General features: G+C 53.3%; 1 protein-coding gene across 1 annotated transcript; it reads left to right on the forward strand.

The window, feature by feature from the left end:
* Positions 1 to 4,280: 4,280 nt before the first annotated feature.
* Positions 4,281 to 15,766, forward strand: NXNL2 (nucleoredoxin like 2). Its single transcript, XM_036260384.1, is given in 3 exon segments — positions 4,281 to 4,340; positions 7,593 to 7,897; positions 15,598 to 15,766. Coding segments are annotated over 3 exon segments (534 nt in total).
* The last annotated feature ends 1,915 nt before the right edge of the window (positions 15,767 to 17,681 follow it).

A 17,681-nucleotide genomic window follows, 5' to 3' on the forward strand; every position in this document is an offset into this window, starting at 1 on the left:
ATTCATGACCTTGGGTTTGACAAAGCTTCCTTTTAAAACAATATTTTTCCTTTATTGATTTTAGAGAGAGAGAAACATCGATGAGAGAGAACATCGACTGGCTGCTTCCTGCATGCCCCCTACTGGGGATCGGGCCCACAACCTGGGCATGTGCCCTGACCGGGAATTGAACTGGTGACCTCTTGGTGCATGGGTCTCTGCTCAACCACTGAGCCACATATGCTGGGTGCTAGGAGTCTTTTTGGAGTAAGGGACATGTTTCAAGTTTGATGGAGCTAATGGTGCAACAACTCTAAATGTACTAAAATGAATTGTTTACTAAAATGAACAAGGCAGACTGTATCTCCCCAAGGGGTGCGTGTCTCTGTGCTCTGGGTCAGGTGCTGGGGAGTAGTGTCAGGGCTCAAACTGTGACAGTTTCTCTTAGGAAAACAACTGGTGGGAACCAGATCATCACGAGTGGACACTCCTGTTGAGAAGCTGATAGGAGGGAAGGGCAGGAAAACGAGGACAGGACTGTGCACGCACTGCCCGGTGGCTCTGGGCCCAGGCTGGAGCCCCTTGGGACTGCTTGCCCGTGGCTGCGGCCAGCTCGGGGACAGCCGTGGTTGTCGAGTCTGGGCTGTGGGACCTGCAGGCTACCAGAAGCTGAAAGAAGCACCTTGGCCCCTGGTGGTCCCTACTGATGCTAACTGGGACTCTGCCTGAAGACCAAGGGAGGGGACTCAGTCTGGAAGAGGGGGTGGGCCCACGGGAAAGGCAGAACCAGGAGAGGCAGCCAGCAGACCAAGAAGGGAGTCGGAAAGCATTGAGAAAGCAGAAACAGCCGAGTATAAGCCTGGTGCTCTGTATTCTTACTCCCGTAGTTTGTTACCTGAAACCACATGCTTTCGGCTAGGTGAGCTGGGAATTGGTGGTGGCTGCCATGCTTGAGGGCCTGGGGCCAGAGGGTGAGGACCAGTGGGGAGGTGGACCCAGGTGACCCAGGCTGAACTGAGAGCCCCTGGGGTCTCATAAAACAGGAAGGACCGGGAAGTCCCTGGAGCACTGGTTGAGAACGCCCCCTTTAGACAGGTAGCTGGGGAATGAGTCTAACTGAGTCATCCTCTCCTGGGCGCATGTGGGAGCTCCTGAGGTGAAGTCCCCGCACACGCACACGCACACGCACACGCACTCAGAGCAGTCACAAGAGGGACTGAGGAGGTGTGTCCACTCCAAAGCCTGCGCTGTGCTCCCCTAGGACTCCTTGGAGGAGAGGGGGGGCTGCCCTGGCTTCAACATGAGGGCCCCTAGTTGGGGGGCTCCCCTGGGAACAGACACCTGCCCCTCCCTCAGCTCACAGCATTTATACAGATAATTGGCAATTTCTCCCGTGGGTGGTGAATGGTGAAAGTTGGTGGTTTGCCCTGGCCAGTTTGGCTCAGCGGTTAGAGCGTCGGCCTGCGGGCCGGAGAGACCTGGGTTCGGTTCCCGCTAAGGGCACGTACTTCGGTTGCAGTTTGTCCCCGGCCCTGGTTGGTCGTGCGGGTGGCAGCCACTCGATGTGTCCCTTCACGTCGATGTTTCTCTCTCTCTCTCTCCCTTCCTCTCTCTCCCTCCCACTCTATCTGTACAAAAAATGGAAAAATATCCTCGGGTGAGGATAAAAAAAAAAAAAAAAGAAAGAAAGTTGGTGGTTTGCGGAGTGCGGGCATGCTAAATAGCTATCTCAGATAGTGAATAGAGAAAACTGGGTTTATTTAAAGAAAAGGGGTGGGGATGGGGATATCCAAGGGGAAAGGCTACACCTCCCCGAGCCAGGGGGGGTTGGTGGATGATGGCAGCCCCTGGGAGCTGCAGTTTTGTCCTTGTAAGCATCCACTGTTGGGATGCTTTTGTCGTCAGGGGGTTTTGGGGGCTTGGTTGGTGGATTTGGGCAGGTGGTGGGGTCTACAGGAATGTGGGTGCTTCTTTGGCAGTTTTAGTTCCTCATATGGTTCGATTCCTGGCATCTGGCATTTCTTGTTCAGCCTGTTCTCTTGTGGTGGGAAGTTTGATCTTTGTTCTCCTGTGGTGGGCCTTAGGGTCCCCCTGCCACGGCCCTCGGGGGTCCACTGCCACGGCCCTCGGGGTCCCACTGCCACGGCCCTCGGGGTCCCACTGCCACGGCCCTCGGGGCCCCACTGCCACGGCCCTCAGGGGTCCCACTGCCACGGCCCTCGGGGTCCCACTGCCACGGCCCTCAGGGGTCCCACTGCCACGGCCCTCGGGGTCCCACTGCCACGGCCCTCGGGGGTCCACTGCCACGGCCCTCGGGGTCCACTGCCACGGCCCTCGGGGTCCCCCTGCCACGGCCCTCGGGGTCCCCCTGCCACGGCCCTCGGGGTTCCACTGTCACGGCCCTCAGGGGTCCACTGCCACGGCCCTCGGGGTCCCCCTGCCACGGCCCTCGGGGTCCCCCTGCCATGGCCCTCGGGGTCCCATTGCTGTGTCAGTCCTAACAGGCAGGTGGCACTAAAAGGAACGTTCTCTACTGAGCTCACTGTTGTGATGAGGAAAAAGCCAACCAGAGCAAAACATGTTTTGATATTTAGAGTTTAGGGACATGCCACTCGTCTTCTGCGCTGGAACAGTCTCGGGTCCCACAGGCAAGACTTCCGCTGCTCCCCGCGCCTCTTGGATTTTCTCTCCGATTTGCCGACACAGTGGGACCTCCGTTCTCAAACTCGATTTGTTCTGGAAGGCTGCTTGAAAAGCGCTTTGTTCGAAAGCCGAATCCGTTTTCCCATTAGAAATCATGTAAGTTGACCTAATTTCTTACAGACCCCCAAATGATTCCCTGTTTTAACCTTTTTTCCCTCAACTGAGGACATTTTTGCACTTATCTTCAGATAGAGCGGGAGGGACAGAGGCAGGAAGAGAGAGAAACATCGAAGGGAGAGAGACACATCGAGTGGTTGCCACCCACACGACCCCAACCAGGACCGGGGACAAACTGCAACCGAGGTACGTGCCCCTAGCGGGAACCAAACCCAGAACTCTCTGGTCCACGGGCCGATGCTCTAACTGCTGAGCCCAACCGACCAGGGCTGTCTTAACCTTTTTTTTTTTAAGAAAAATGTTTTTATTAATTTTGTCTGGCCAGTGTGGCTCAGTGGTTGAGCGTCGACCCATGCACCAAGAGGTCGCCAGTTTGATTCCCCGTCAGGGCACATGCCCAGGTTGTGGGCCCGATCCCCAGTGGGGGGCATGCGGAAGGCAGCTAATAGATGTTCTCTCTCATCGATGTTTCTCTCTCTCTTTTTCCTTTCCTCTCTAAAATCACTAAAGGACAAAAAAGATTAAAAAATAATAAAATAAATGTTCATATTGATTGCAGAAGGAAAGGAAGGGAGAAGAGAGAGAGAAATATTGATGTCCTGAGAGTCAAGGGGTCGCTGCTTTTGTTCCTGGTTGGGGTGTGTGCCTGGGTTGTGGGTTTGATTCCCAGTCGGAATGTGTTTGGGACATGGCCAATAGGTGTTTCTCTCTCACACTCTATGAGCCTCGAGCAAGCAAGAATATTTAAATGTTTCTTCCAGAACTCCCTGAGGGTTACATTAGTTTCAGAGATCACTTCAAAACACCTCTGCCCTGGTCAGGTGGTTCAGTTGGTTTGAGTGTCATTCTGTACACCAAAAGGTCATGGGTTCGATTCCCGATCAGGGCACATACTCACATTTCGGGTTTGATCCCCAACCAGGGTGTGTATGGGAGGCAATTAGTGTTTCTCACATTGATGTTTCTCTCTCTCCTGTCCTCTCTCTCTAAAACTCAATAAAAACATATCCTTGGGTAAGGAGAAAAACAAACACCTCTGAAACAGTGCCTTTGTGTAGAGTTTCTTAAATGAGAAATGACCTCCTGGCCTGTGGGCTGGGGGACAGTAGAGTGTGAGGGGGGAAGACCCTGACAGGGATGAAGCTGTGCCCCTCCTCCAACTCAGGCTCTGAGCCTGGAGGGGGGCAGGAGCCTTGCCCATTACAAGAAGTGCCCTGAGTGGCAACTGTTTTCCCAGAGGTATCTCTTCACACTTGGGGCAAACACTTCATGAATCCACTCGATAAAGACTTGCCTGGTGACTCAAGCTTTGCTATTAGCCCTTCATGTCACATTCAACTTGTTTTTCATGACGTTATTTTTCTTGAAAACTCACAGGTTTTCAGACCGGTGGACTTCACTATGAAGTCCCCACACACATTTCACACAGTGACGTCAGCCCATCTTTCACTGGCTGGTGTCCCGTCAATGACTTCTGTGCGATGGAGGTCCTCTTTGGCATTTTCTTCCAGAAGAGTCCTATCTTAATTGAACTCTTGTTGGTAGAGAACCCTTTACATAATCTTGAAATTCTGTCATAAATTATCAGCAGCTTCATAGTTAGAACGGGCAGCCTCACTCCACTATGATGCCATTTATTTTTTTTTCTTTATTGACTTTAGAGAGAGAGGAAGGGATAGAGAGAGAGACAGAGACATTGATGAGAGAGAACATTGACTGGCCGCCTCCTGCATACCCCCAATGGGGATCTGGCCCACATCCTGGGCATGTGCCCTGACTGGGAATTGAACCAGTGACCATCCTGGTGAATGGGTCGACACTCAACTACTGAGCCACATCAGCTGGGCACCACTTTTTTTCTTAAATGTACCCCACCACCCCTTAAACAGATCACTTTCAGCACGCTTGCCGGGGGTGTCTTTCAGGAGGTCAGCACACAGCATCTTTGTTTTTTCACATATTGCCTCCTGAATGCTATCGCTGGCTAGCTGCTTCTTTTTTAAAATTTTTTTTTTCTTTACTGATTTCAGAGAGAAGAAGGGAGAGGGAGAGAGAGATAGAAACATTGATCAGAGAGAACATCCACTGGCTGTCACCTGCATGCCCCCCACTGGGGAGCAGGCCCACAACCTGGGCATGTGCCTTGACTGGGAATCGAACCAGGGACCTTTTGGTGCATGGGTTGACGCTCAACCACTGAGCCACACCAGCCGGGCTGCTGCTTTTCATTTTTCCAATTCAACAACAATTTTCTTGACCTCTTCAATCGCCTGTGATCATTGGTTCATGAACACATTCACACCCTGAGCACATCAGCACTCCTGAGGGTCTCCTTATGTTTTAAAATTGTGCTAATCCTCGATCTCACCCTGCCATACTCGGTGGTCAGATCAGACACACGAACGCCTCTGTCATATTTTGTAATTCTTTCTTTTTTGTTTTGTAAGCTCTAAGGTTCTTCCCACAGCTTTCCTTTTCACCATGCTGCTGTCACTAACCTTCCTAGGACCCATGGTGACTTACTGCAGGTATTTAATAATAATAAGCAGCAGCCCGGCCGGTGTGGCTCAGTGGTTGAGCGTCGACCCAGGCACCAAGAGGTTGCTGTTTCAATTCCCAGTCAGGGCACATGCCCAGGTTGTGGGCCCGATCCCCAGTGGGGGGCACGCAGGTGGCGGCCAGTCGATGTTCTCTCTCATCAGTGTTTCTAGCTCTTTCTCCCTCTGCCTTTCTCTCTCTCTCAAATCATTAAAGAGCCTTGCTAGTTTGGCTCAGCGGTTAGAGTGTCAGCCTGCGGACCAGAGAGACCCGGGTTTGGTTCTCGCTAAGGGCACGTACCTTGGTTGTAGTTTGTCCCCGCCCCAGTTGGGGTTGTGTGGGTGGCAACTAGTCGATGTGTCTCTCTCACATCGATGTTTCTCTTTTTTCCTCTCTTCCCCCTCTGGCTCTATCTGAAGATACATGCAAAAACTATCCTCAGATGAGGATAAAAAAAGAGAAATCAATGAAAGAATTATAATAATAAGCAGCAACAAAAGCAAAAAGCCATGAAAATATTCACAGCACAGTTTCCTGAGATGTTACCTCGAGGTTTAGGGGTAAACTGAGGCATACTCACACGTTCTCTCCTTTGTCACCTGAGAGCCGTGTGACCGATCATACTGGTATCAGGATGAAAGGGTTGTTGGGTGGAGGATGGAAGGTTGGTTTGACAGCTGAGACATTTTCCATGAACAACGTGGTGGAGAACCAACTTGTTTGAGATGGGAGACGTTCAAGATCTGAGGTTTGACTGTAAATTCCTCCTCTTCTAAGCCGGCAGTGACCGAGGCTCTGCTGGTGCTCCTCATGGACCGTCATCAGCCCTGCAGCGGAATTTGCACGTGGCCTGGCCCTGCCCAGTGCACTTACGCAACCGGCGGCAGGTAGTGCACAGTGTCAGTGTCCTGCCGCGGGAAAGCGCGGGGACAACCTGGGCTCTGAGGACACCTGCCTTCACCTCTTGCCCAGCCCAGCCCCTTCCCTCTCCAGAGCAAGCACAGTGAATTTTCCTCATTCATCTTGTCTATTGTTTTGTTTTAGTCGCTGTTTTATTTTTATTTTTATTTGTTTGGTCCCCACTGGAATATGAAGCTCTGGGAGGCAGGGCCTGGGTGGAGACGCTGGGTGAGGTGCCCCAGCCGAGTCTGAGGGCAGGGTGGAATCTTGTCCTATTTTCATGTTTGATGTTTGTTCATCATGAAGATTTTGGCATTAATTTTGAAATTTTTAAATACTTCATTGGTACCCTGGCGGTTGGCTTGGTTGGTTGGAGCACCTTCCCGTATACCAAAAGGTTTCGGGTCCAATCCCCGCATGGACGACGGGGGAGGCAAGCAATGATACATCGATGTTTCTCTCTGACAATGAATAAAAACACATCCTTGGCTGAGGCTTAAAAAACGACTGCATTAGAATATTATTTTTCTTGATCACTGAGTTTAATGCCCCGGAAACTCTGCGCCCGTGCAGGGGTCCCTTCCACCCTGGAGGGGACTGAGACTCGGCTCCCAGGACCTCTAAAGGTGCGACACAGTTCAATATTCTGATTCTCTGAGTGAAATGTCCTTTGAAAACCTCCCCAGATTACTTGCAGGACTCCCAGGCAGGGCACTGGAGGTCCGGGCAATCCCGGGATGGAATTGGGGAGGCGTCTCCCAACTGGCCCGCCCCTGCCCCTCCAGAGGGAACGTCCTTGGCGCTCCCAGGTCGGCAGAAGCCCCGGGGGCAGCTGAGGCCCGGGTGCAGGGTGGGAGCAAGGAGTGGGGGGCGGGGCGGGGGGCGGGCGCAGGGCAGGGCTAGGAGCCCAGAGCAGCGCGGAGACTGAGTGACATGCGGGGAGGGCAGTGGAGAGGGGCGGGGCGCAGGGGGATAGCTCAAGGGCTGGTGTGTGTGTGTGTGTGTGTGAGGGGGGGGGTTCTCTCCAGATGCTGCGTAGTAATCGCTGCTGTTGCACCTGGAGTCGCTGGTGTCAGTGGATTTTCTCTGCCCTGTGTGCCCAGTGCGACGCTCCTGCCCCAGCGCCAGGCCAAGGCCGGTGTTGAGCCCAGGGAGGGTCTTGCGTGGGCCCTGGCGCTGGGCCCTGTGAAAAGAGGCCTGACACCTGGACGGGCCTTCAGGTGACCCTGCGCCTGCACGTGACCGTTTATCTGCGAAGGTGACCATCTGTCTGCAAGTGACCACTTACCTGCGCTCTCCGCCGCCCTCCTCGCTCCTTTCTCCCGCAAGTGTCCTCCGTAGTTGTTCCGGTTCAGGCCAAGGTGGATGTGCTGGGCGGGCGGCACCTGGTGACCCCCGGCGGCACGTGGGTGGAGGCCGAGGCGGCGCTGCAGAACAAGGTGGTGGCGCTGTACTTCGGGGCGGTCCGCTGCGCGCCCAGCCGCGACTTTACACCGCTGCTCTGCGACTTCTACGTGGATCTGGTGGAGCAGGCGCGCCGGCCCGCGCCCTTGGCTGTGGTCTTGGTGTCCACCGACAGCAGTGCACAGGAGATGCAGGACTTCATGCGTCTGCTGCCCGGCTCCTGGCTTGCTCTGCCCTTCCACCACCCCTACCGGCAGTGAGTGTGGCCTGGGCTGGAATTCGCTGGCGCTTCCCAGGAGCCTGGAGTCCTGTGCCCAGCGCCCTGAACCCCTCACCTGTCTCTGCAGTTGGGAGCCTGTCGCCCCCGCCCCCACCCAGATCTGGCCGCTCACTGGCCCTAAGTAGTTTCTGCTCAGGTTCCCAGGGAGGCTATAGCAGTTGGAGGACTGGAACTTCCGTGTCCCTGGGGGGCTTGGTGGTCTGGACCCTCTGGCTTGGAAAGTCTGCATTTCTCAGGAGCTCAGGTGATGCTGCAGTGCGCAGAGCCCACTCTGGGGTCTGCAGCCTCCGGCTTCCCGCCCCACAGCACAGGGAAGACCCCGAGTCTGAAGAGCAGTAGAAGGGACTTGGAGGTCGCTCTGGTCAGAACCGGAGACCGTGGGTGGCTGACCAGGCCAGCAGTGCGAGGGCTGGGGGGCGAGGTGCCCGGGCTGGGCCTTGGCTGCGGGAGGGAAAACCCAGTGCTGGCCAAGCTGTAGTTTCGTTTTTACTGCCAATGGCTGGGATTTCCTAAGGGTTAAGGCAGTTCCTGTACTGACTGCAGGTGAACCAGGTCCCTGGATTCCTGGGGAGGCAGATGTCAGAGGTGACAAAAACCTTGCTCTGAAGGATCTCACCCAGTCCTTGCCTTAGAAAGGACGTGACAGGGTGGAGACGCTCAGCTTCGTTGGATTTCCGTTTGTGAACGAACTAAAAATTGACTGTAGGTCTTCATTGGCCGCAGTCACGGACTCAGCCCAGTGGACTTGCCGGGGAGAGGGAGCAGGTGGAGGGAGGACTTGAGGGTGGATTGGCACAAGGGGACTATGGCTTGGGCCATAATGTCCAGCATCATGGGGTCTCCTGTGTTGTAAGCGTCCAGACTTGGGTTTAAATGGCACTCACAAGGTGTATTACTCCATCCCCTTAGCAGACACAGAGAATTTCTGGGCTTTGTTTTACAGGGGCCCTTGGGGCATTTCTCTGGGTATTACTATTATTATTTTATTTTCAGATAGAGTTGGAGGGAGAGAGGGAGGAAGAAAGAGAGAGAGAAACATCGATGTGTGAGAGACACATCAACTAGTTGTCACCTGCACGACCCCAACCTAGCCGAACTGCAACCCGGGTGCCCGCCTGAGACTCTCTGGTCCGTGGGCGACGCTCTGACCGCTGAGCCAAACCAGCCAGGACTCTCTGGATATTATTATTTAGTTGTGGCATTAACCCCCCAAATTAATTGTTTGAGAGGACATTCCTTCTGGACAATTAAAAATGGAAGCTAACTTTGGAAGTCGGATGGAAGTGTAAATCTTTCCCCAGCATCTGCTTTCAGTGATGCTGAGGGAGAGAGGAGGTGGCGGGCAGACTTTTTTCAGGAAGTAGCAAAGTCAAAGACAAGAAGTCCAAGTGACTGTGATTCCCTGGGCAAAAGGATGCATTTTAACATCACCTCTACTGCTGGTTGTAAAATGCCTTTTGATTTGCTTAGTGCTCATTATATACAGCTTTTGAAGGAACACAGTTTTGAAGGGGACAGTAATCAAGCCAAGGGTTCAGGCCCGGGGCAGAGCCCAGCTCTGGGATTCACTGGTAGGGTGACCCGAGGCAAGGTATGAATTGCTGAGCATAATGGTGCATCATAGATGGCCTGGGACTGCATGGACATGAATCAGACCCATGTCAGCTGGTTGGGTACCAGCACTTTGTGTTTACTGAGGCACGGAGGCCGCCATTCTGCCACAGCTACTGCTTCCTCTGAGGACAGCCTGCTCTTGCTGGGATGAGTGCATCCGAACTCCCTCCTGCTTCCCTCATCACTTGCTCAAGGTCCAAAGCTCATGAGGCCCCCTGCAGGCAGCTGAGCAGCTCAGGCCCCAGGAGGTGCCTGGCCTCACTGGACCATCTCAGGCCAGGACCCTGATCTCTGGAGGGACCCAGCTTCAGGTGTTTCTTTTGAGGAAGTTAGCTCCTTGACCCTACCCCTTTCCCAACTGCTCTTCCTTAGCCCTGTCATTGCTGTTTGTAAGTTCGGAAATGGGCTATTTTGGAGGGGTTCTTGGAGCTGTGCCCCCAGTTCTGGTGATTGCAGCCTGAACTAATGGAATCAGATAGGAGCAAAGTGGAAGTAGCCACCACCAAGGAGAACTGAAGAGTGTAGGAAGCATCCAAGGGGGACGGGAAACTCCCACTGTGTTCAGAACACAGCACTCTGCTTAGTGGGGCTGGGGCAGTAATTTCCTGGGCCCCCTGGGTTCTGGTGAGTGCCCTGGGCTGTATTCCCTCAGTGACTGTTATCTGTGGTGTGTCTTCTCTTTCCCCACCTGCAGCTGGTAGAAGTGGACCTCTTGGTATGCCGCGAGATCATGAATTTCCAGAGGCCCCCAAGGGAGGATGAGGCATTATGGAAAGCTTTATTGATTGTGTATCATTAAGGGAGTTCCCCTCTAAGGTCCCATGTCCCTACATTACACCATGGAAAAAGTCCCATTTGTCTTCAGCAGAGCCAGAATGAAAGCCAGTGTCCAGAGTCTTTGCTCCATATTAAAGCCCTCTCCAGTCCAGCATCTGGCCAGGTTAGTTTGTGTTTTCAGCTGCAGTCCTTTGCATATAGGGTCTGCATGGCCATGGGGTCACAGAACAAGCCAGTACAAAGAAGCAGGAGCGAATCAAGAGGATTTTACGTAGAAGCTTATCCAATGAATCCTTCAGGATTCTGTGTGCTTGCAGTGGCTCCACCCTTCTAGCCAATCATCTTTTTCTCAGGTTAGACTGACAGCAAGCACCTTCGCTACGTCACTCTGACTTCACTGCACATGCCTCCGTTTCCCCCTTTGTTGGACCCCTTCCCCCAGTGATCTGCAGTGAATGGACCTGTGTACCCCGGGGAGTTAAAACTTGCTGTTTCCTTGTAATGTTGCCCAGGTGACCATGCCTATAATGCCTGGCCTCTCTTTTGCTTTCTTCCTACTTTTATAATTAACTAGCTAGTTTCCATGGTCGCAGCTGTGCATTGGATTACTGCTGATGGTGAGCCATGAGAGGAAGAGAGGAAATCACTACAGAGCCCGAACAGGGTCACGTTGGCATGGCTGGCAATGCCCCGGCAGGAAGAAAATGCCTGGGGTGGCTCACCTTGTCTTCAAAGTTGCTTAGATCTTGGCTTTGCAGTGCAGCCCCCTAAAACCAGTGTGCATGCCACTCCTCTGCCTGGGCAGAGACATGTTTACTGGCATCCCTCCAATCAGAGGCAGCGTGGGCAAGAGGAGGGGCTGACCTTCCAGGCCGGAACAGGGGGACAGCACCAATGACAGGCCATCCCGCCTGGCTTCCTTCCCTTTGTTATGGGCCCAAGAAAGAAGTGACAACTAAATTTACCAGCAGGAATTTCTGTCACATGCTGCTGTGCACACGAGGCCTGCTCGGTGGTGATGTCACACGGACTTTGCGGCTGTTTCTTGGTGCTCTCATGCTCATTTGGGCTCTGGAACCTCAGCAGAGCCCAGCAAGGCCTGGAGTACCCCCACCCTGCTCGGGTTCTCACCACTGCCCCCAGCCCCGGGCCCGGCGAAAGGAGCGCCTTGGCCTCCAGGTCAGCAGGTTTGGGTTGGATGGAAAACCAGCAGTGTGGCTCCACTTCCCGGTAGAGAACGTTCCATCGGAGCCCGCAGGCCGTGGGGGGAAGCAAGTACGTGTGCTGCCCAACTGCCCTCTGCGCCTGGGCCCAGCTCCGCCTGGACTCACTGACCACACACGGCCCTGTCCGGCCCGCATCCGCTGAGTCCATGGCTCTCCAGGCCTTTCCTGTCTTTCTGCTCCTTTCTACTCCTTCCTTTAGGCCCTGGACCGTCAGAATATTCTTTTTCTTTTTATCCTCACCCAAGGACATTTTTGCATTTATCTTTAGGTAGAGTGGGAGGGAGAGAGGGAGGAAGAGAGAGAGAAACATCGATGTGAGAGAGACACATCAAGTGGTCACCACCCACACAACCCCAACCAGGGCCGGGGACATACTGCAATGAGGTGTGTGCCCTTAGTGGGAATCGATCCCGGGACTCTCTGGTCCGTGGGCCGACGCTCTAACCGCTGAGCCAAACTGGCAAGGGCTGGTGAGAATATTCTAACTGGTCCGCTGGCCTCGGTGTCCCCATTTAATGGATTCCTACTCTCACACCTGCCTGATCGCATCAAAGACAGATCTGTCCTGCCATGCCCTCCCCCGCTCTCCAGGCTCCCCGAGTCCTGGTGCCTGCGTGCTGTCTGCCCCTTGCCTGCCCTCCAGCGTTTGACCACACTTGTCTGCCACCCCTGCCCTCTCCACCTGTGTTCTGTCCAGGCTGGACACCTGAAGTTCCAGAACACTTTGCACACTTTCTCACCTCTAAAGGTTTGCACACCATGTGCTCCAAACCCTAGCGCCTCCTTGAGAGTCCCTCCTCCATGTCCCCGGGGACACCGGGAGCATATCTGGCCTGAGAGGCCTGTGCCCTTCATAGCCCGAACCTAATACCAGCCCGTGTGGAAGTGAGTGTTTGGGGCTCTCTGTAACCCCTAAGGTCAGACTAGACGTCGTCCAGAGCTCAGTGTCTGTAGGGTGCTTTTTGGATGCATGATTGGAACAAGTAGAGAGACTTGCTCTGTAACAGTCTGCTGGTGGCCAAGGTGGAAAGAGACTGGGGCTAAAAGCTGCCATGGTGACGTGGATGTGGTTGTGCCAGGGACGGTGAGGCACTGCATTAGGTGAAGGGAGGACACCAAGGTTGCAATGGCAGCAAGAGGGCCAGGCGGGACTAGGCTCTCAGATTCGCTGAAATGGTTAAAGCGCTCGGGTATCACTGTTTCCCTCTGCCCAGGAACAAGCTTCTCTCCTTTCCAAGGTGCCGCCTATTCTCTCTGGACACAGCTCAGCATCCAGAGGGGATGAGGGGACTCCAGGGGAGGAGGGCGTGGCTCCTGTGGGGCTCCAAGGTTACAGTTGTCCTCAGGCAGAGGCTGCCAGGGTGGGGATTTGAGGGCCCCCACTGGTGATGCTTTCGTGATCAGCTGGGGCAACAGAATGTCTCTTCCAAACCTCCTCCCTGTTTCTGGAAACCCCACTCACCTCTCACCCGCTGACTATGTCAGAGCTTGATTTAATGTTGCAAGTGATCAAAATCACAACAACTCCAAGCTGAAACACATGCAGAAAATCCATCTGCTTCACTGAATCACCCAGCAGCCAGGAGCTGGTCTGGAGGTGGGAGTCCACTGAGGATATAGTTTTGTTTTGTTTCTGTTGATTATTTATTTATTTATTTTATAGAGAGTGGGAGGGATGGGGGGGGAGAGAGAGAGAGAGAGAGAGAGAGAGAGAGAGAGAGAGAGAGAGAGAGAGAAACATGGATGTTGAGTGAGACGCATGGATTGGTTGCCTCCCGCACAGCCCTGGTTGGGGCCGGGGAGACCTGCAAACCAGGTACGTGCCCTTGACTGGAATCAAACCTGCAACCCTTTGGTCTGCCGGCCAATGCTCTAACCGCTGAGCCCAGCTGGCAGGGCAAGATACAGTAGTATGGCCCTGCCTTCTGCCGTCGTTTCATGCTCAGGCTGCAGCCAGTGCCACCTGGCACACCCAGCCTCTGCTTGTTGGGGGGACGCCGGCTGTGGTGTCCTGGGCGGTGGACTCCCACACCTCCCTCCGTCCCAGCACACAAGCAAGTGCCCCACGGCGTCTCACAGGGCCTGCGTCCGCTTGTTACCCCTTCTTCTGCTGGTTGTCACTGATCTGTCTGTCCCCTTGGATTGCAGTTTGACACGATGAGAGTTTGTCAATAGTTCACGTTTGTTTTCCTGTATTTCTTTTTCCTTCTCATGTAAGTAGTGGACATGTGCGGGCCCGCTTCCAGAAGCTGCTGGCGTGGCGGCTGCCTTCGGGGTTTCCTTACGGAACTGGCTGTCCGGTGGCTGCTGGCAGTTCCTTGTGTTCCTGGAGCGACAGGGCCATCTGCCTGTGCCCCTGAGTGCAGGATCGATCCCCGATATTCCGTTTTCCCTTCCTTGGCCCAGTCTTGGTAGAGCTTTGCTCTATTTTTTACTTTCCTAAGAAGTTGGTTTGGTTTTATTGCTCACCATATTTTTTAAAATGTCTTTATTGATTTTTTTAGAAGAGACGAAGGGACAGATAGAAATATTGATGTGAGACAGAAACATCAATGGGCTGCCTCCTGCACGCCCCCTACTGGGGATCGAGCCAGCAACCCAGGCATGTGCCCTGACCAAGACTTGAACCAGGACCTCTCAGTCCATGGGAGGAGGCTCAATCCACTGAGCCACACTGGCTGGGCCACTCACAGATTCATTTTCTGTATCAGTGATTTCTCTTCTTAATCTTCTTTTGCCTTTTTCACCTTATTTATGTTAACTCCATCACTGGTTTTCTAGCCTCTTGAATTAGATGCGGAACTCGGCAATCTAGAGACCCTCTAGTTTTGGATAAAGGTGTTTAGGGCTGCAGCTTCCTAACTGTCCAATTGTATCTCCAGCTTGGACTCTGGCACGTATTCCATATGGCTTTGTGCTGATGATTTTGTAGCCTGCTTTGCTACTTCACATGTAATATACATATATGGTTATTTGGTTTTTAAGCTCATTCCAAACAAGGGCTTTCTATTGGTTTCCAGTTCCATTAGATTACGGTATGACGAAGTGGTCTGTGTACCACTGATTATTTGAAATGTAGTTAGACCCCCTCAGTGACTGAGAGCAGGGCCGGTTGTCACCATGGGGTAGATGTTTGCACTGCGGTGTGTTCTCCCTCTGGTGGGTGGAGGTGCTGTGCGTTTTCCTGCTCAGGGTGCGCTTTGCCTGTGGCCTGGGTGCTGGAACCCCGTGGGAGACCTGATGGAGAAGTCAGGAAGATTTGGCGACAGGAGGGTCTCAGGTGCATGTTTCCTTCCATTCAGGTTCAGTCCTGAGGCTGACAGATGAGGGAGTCAGATTACTGTTGACAGGTGGCCCTTGCAAGCTGGCGGTGGACAGAGGAGGGGGTTTTCATCAGCCGTCCTGTCCTGGGGGCAGTAATCCCTGTGAAGGTCATGGGGAGATCTGCAAGACTAAGAAGGCAGATGCTGCTTTCCCTAAATCGATCCAGTTCATTTTGCCAGAGGCCTCTTATGGGTTACACTTGATGGTGACGTAGCCAGGAAAGGTTTCCTCCATGTGAATCAGCATGGCCTTGAATTTGTAGGGCAGAAAGTTGAATAAGGTTTGACCTTTATTTAGAACTCACAGAATTTTAACGTTTACCATTCTACATACTGCATCTTTTTCAGCTTCTTGAGCTGTGAAGAGGACTGTGACCTTACTGTTTGTTGGTGGGTGCAGGATCGCAGTGTGCAATACAACAGCCACTGGCCACATGTCACTTAAATTTAAATGAAAGTGACCTCAGATAAAAGACTCAGTTCCTCAGTCACAACAACCACATTGTGAGGGCTCATCTGTCCCCATGGCCTTGGGCAGCACAGGCGCAGGGCAGCCCCAGCACAGTAGACATGTCTGTGGACAGCTGGCCTGGCACCAGGTAACAGCAGGAAGGAAGGAGGAGGGTGTGCAGGGTGGGCTGGTGGGCACAGGGGAGGCCCTGGTCCCTTCAGAGGTGTGGAAGCACCTTTCCTGCTCCCATGCGGACTTCCTGGCTTGGGTTCTTTTCTCCCACAGTGAGCTGAGAACCAGGTACCACATCACAGCCACCCCCAAGCTTGTGATCCTGAAACCCAGTGGGGAGATCATCACCGACAAGGGGCAAAAGCAGATCCAGGAGCAGGGGCGGGCCTGCATCCAGAACTGAGCGGCGGCTGCTGACATCTTTCAGAACTTCTCTGGGTGAAGTGGGGGTCTCAGGGTGCAGTGGGGGTCTCCGGGTGAAGTGAGGGTCTCCGGGTGCAGTGGGGGTCTCCGGGTGCAGTGGGGTCTCCGGGTGCAGTGAGTGTCTCCAGGTGAAGTGAGGGTCTCCGGGTGCGGTGGGGATCTCCAGGTGAAGTGAGGGTCTCTGGGTGAAGTGAGGGTCTCCGGGTGCAGTGGGGGTCTCTGGGTGCAGTGAGGGTCTGCGGCTGCAGCAAGAATGCAGGGAGGGGGGCAGGTGGCTCAGGGAACTGCTCTGGTTCTGCTCCCTGAGGCTGCTTCAGCTATTTTATTGTCCTTAGTACAGCTCTCCCCACATGCCCTTAACTGTTTGCACTGAGCTACTGGAAATCTATGCACAACATGTATCAGTGCAGGCTCTTCATGTAATGCATTCATTGACACATTTTCTGGAGATCTACTCCTTGTAAGGATATACTTTCATAGCTACATTTATTACTACCATTTGCAGAATAAATATGCTTTAATAAACAAGCCTGTTTCCATCGGGGCCTCTGATTTCCTTTCTTTTCCGGGCAAACCAGTGCCCGACGCGGAGAGCAAAGCCCTCGAGAGAGACTGCTCACACTCTGCTCTGTTTTCCAAGGGGGTGGTTTTTAATTATTAGCGTTCTTGAGATTTTTTTCCTTCTCTTTGGTTTTGTTTCTCACATTTATTTATTTATTTATTTATTTATTTATTTATTTATTTATTTATTTATAGGAAGGGAGAGGGAGAGAGAGATGGAAGCATCAATGAGGGAGAATATTGATTGGCTGCCTCCTGCAGGCCCCCCACAGGGGATTTGGCCCACAACCTGCTCTGACCGGGAATTGAACTGGTGACCTCTTGGTGCATGAGTGGATGCTCAACCACTGAACCACACCTGCTGGGCCTCGTATTTACGTTTAATAGCATCATAATTGACAGACTTGACCCATGACCCATCTAAGACAACAGACCTTTTATTTAATCACAGTAAGTTTCCAGCCCCACCCACCCAGCTCTGTTGTAGAAATGCCCACATGCTGCCTGAGGAGTATCTGGGCGCCCCCACCCCCATGCCAGCTCTACCTGGCACCTCACCCCCCACTTTAAACTTTAAACAGCCCTTGAAAACCTCCCTCCCTCCCAGAGACAGGCCCACTAGCTCTCTATAGCTCTCCGCCCCTTTTCTCCCTGGGAAGGCGAATAACCCTCTTTCTGTTCAGTCCTCTGTGAATTCTTTCACAGCGCGGGAGGGAGAAGCATCGGAGCCACCTGACAATAGCGCCCTCGGAAGACGTGGACATGTCAAGGCTGCGTGGTCACATATTCAGGGCCAGACCTCGACATCTCCTGAAAGATGCCTATGGATCCGGGTAGCAAGAGCCCACACCCAGGGTTTGACATAGAAGAGGGGCCCTGGCCGGGTAGCTCAGTTGGTTAGTGTCATCTCCATATGCCCAGGTTGTGGGTTCGATCCCTGGTCCGGGTACCTGCAAGAATCAACCAATGATGCACAAGTAAGTGGAATAACAAGTTGATTCTCTCAAAAACCAATACGGTCTCCCTCGCACATCGCGCTTCGCCGTCCCCGGCTCACTCTATGGAGGTTTTCCGAGCACAGGGTGGTGTTTGAAAAACCCGCGGCAGAGCGAAGCCGCGACGTGGGGGCGCGAAGTGGGGAGGGCGCCGTATAAATGCAGAATCCTGCTGCGGAAATTCACTTACCGCGGCAGAGGCTGGAACTGATTGGCCGCGATAAACGAGGGCCGACTGTAAATTACACAATAATAATAAAGTTAATATAAACTCTGCTTCTAGAAAAAAGAAAGAAAATACAAGAGGGGGGCCATCAGGCTTCCAGTTTCCAGCTCCGGTCCCCCATCTCGCTGGGCAGTCGCCAGGCCCTTCACTCT

Source organism: Molossus molossus, unplaced genomic scaffold, assembly GCF_014108415.1.
Source record: "Molossus molossus isolate mMolMol1 unplaced genomic scaffold, mMolMol1.p scaffold_m16_p_14, whole genome shotgun sequence".
NCBI classification, from domain to species: Eukaryota; Metazoa; Chordata; class Mammalia; order Chiroptera; family Molossidae; genus Molossus; species Molossus molossus.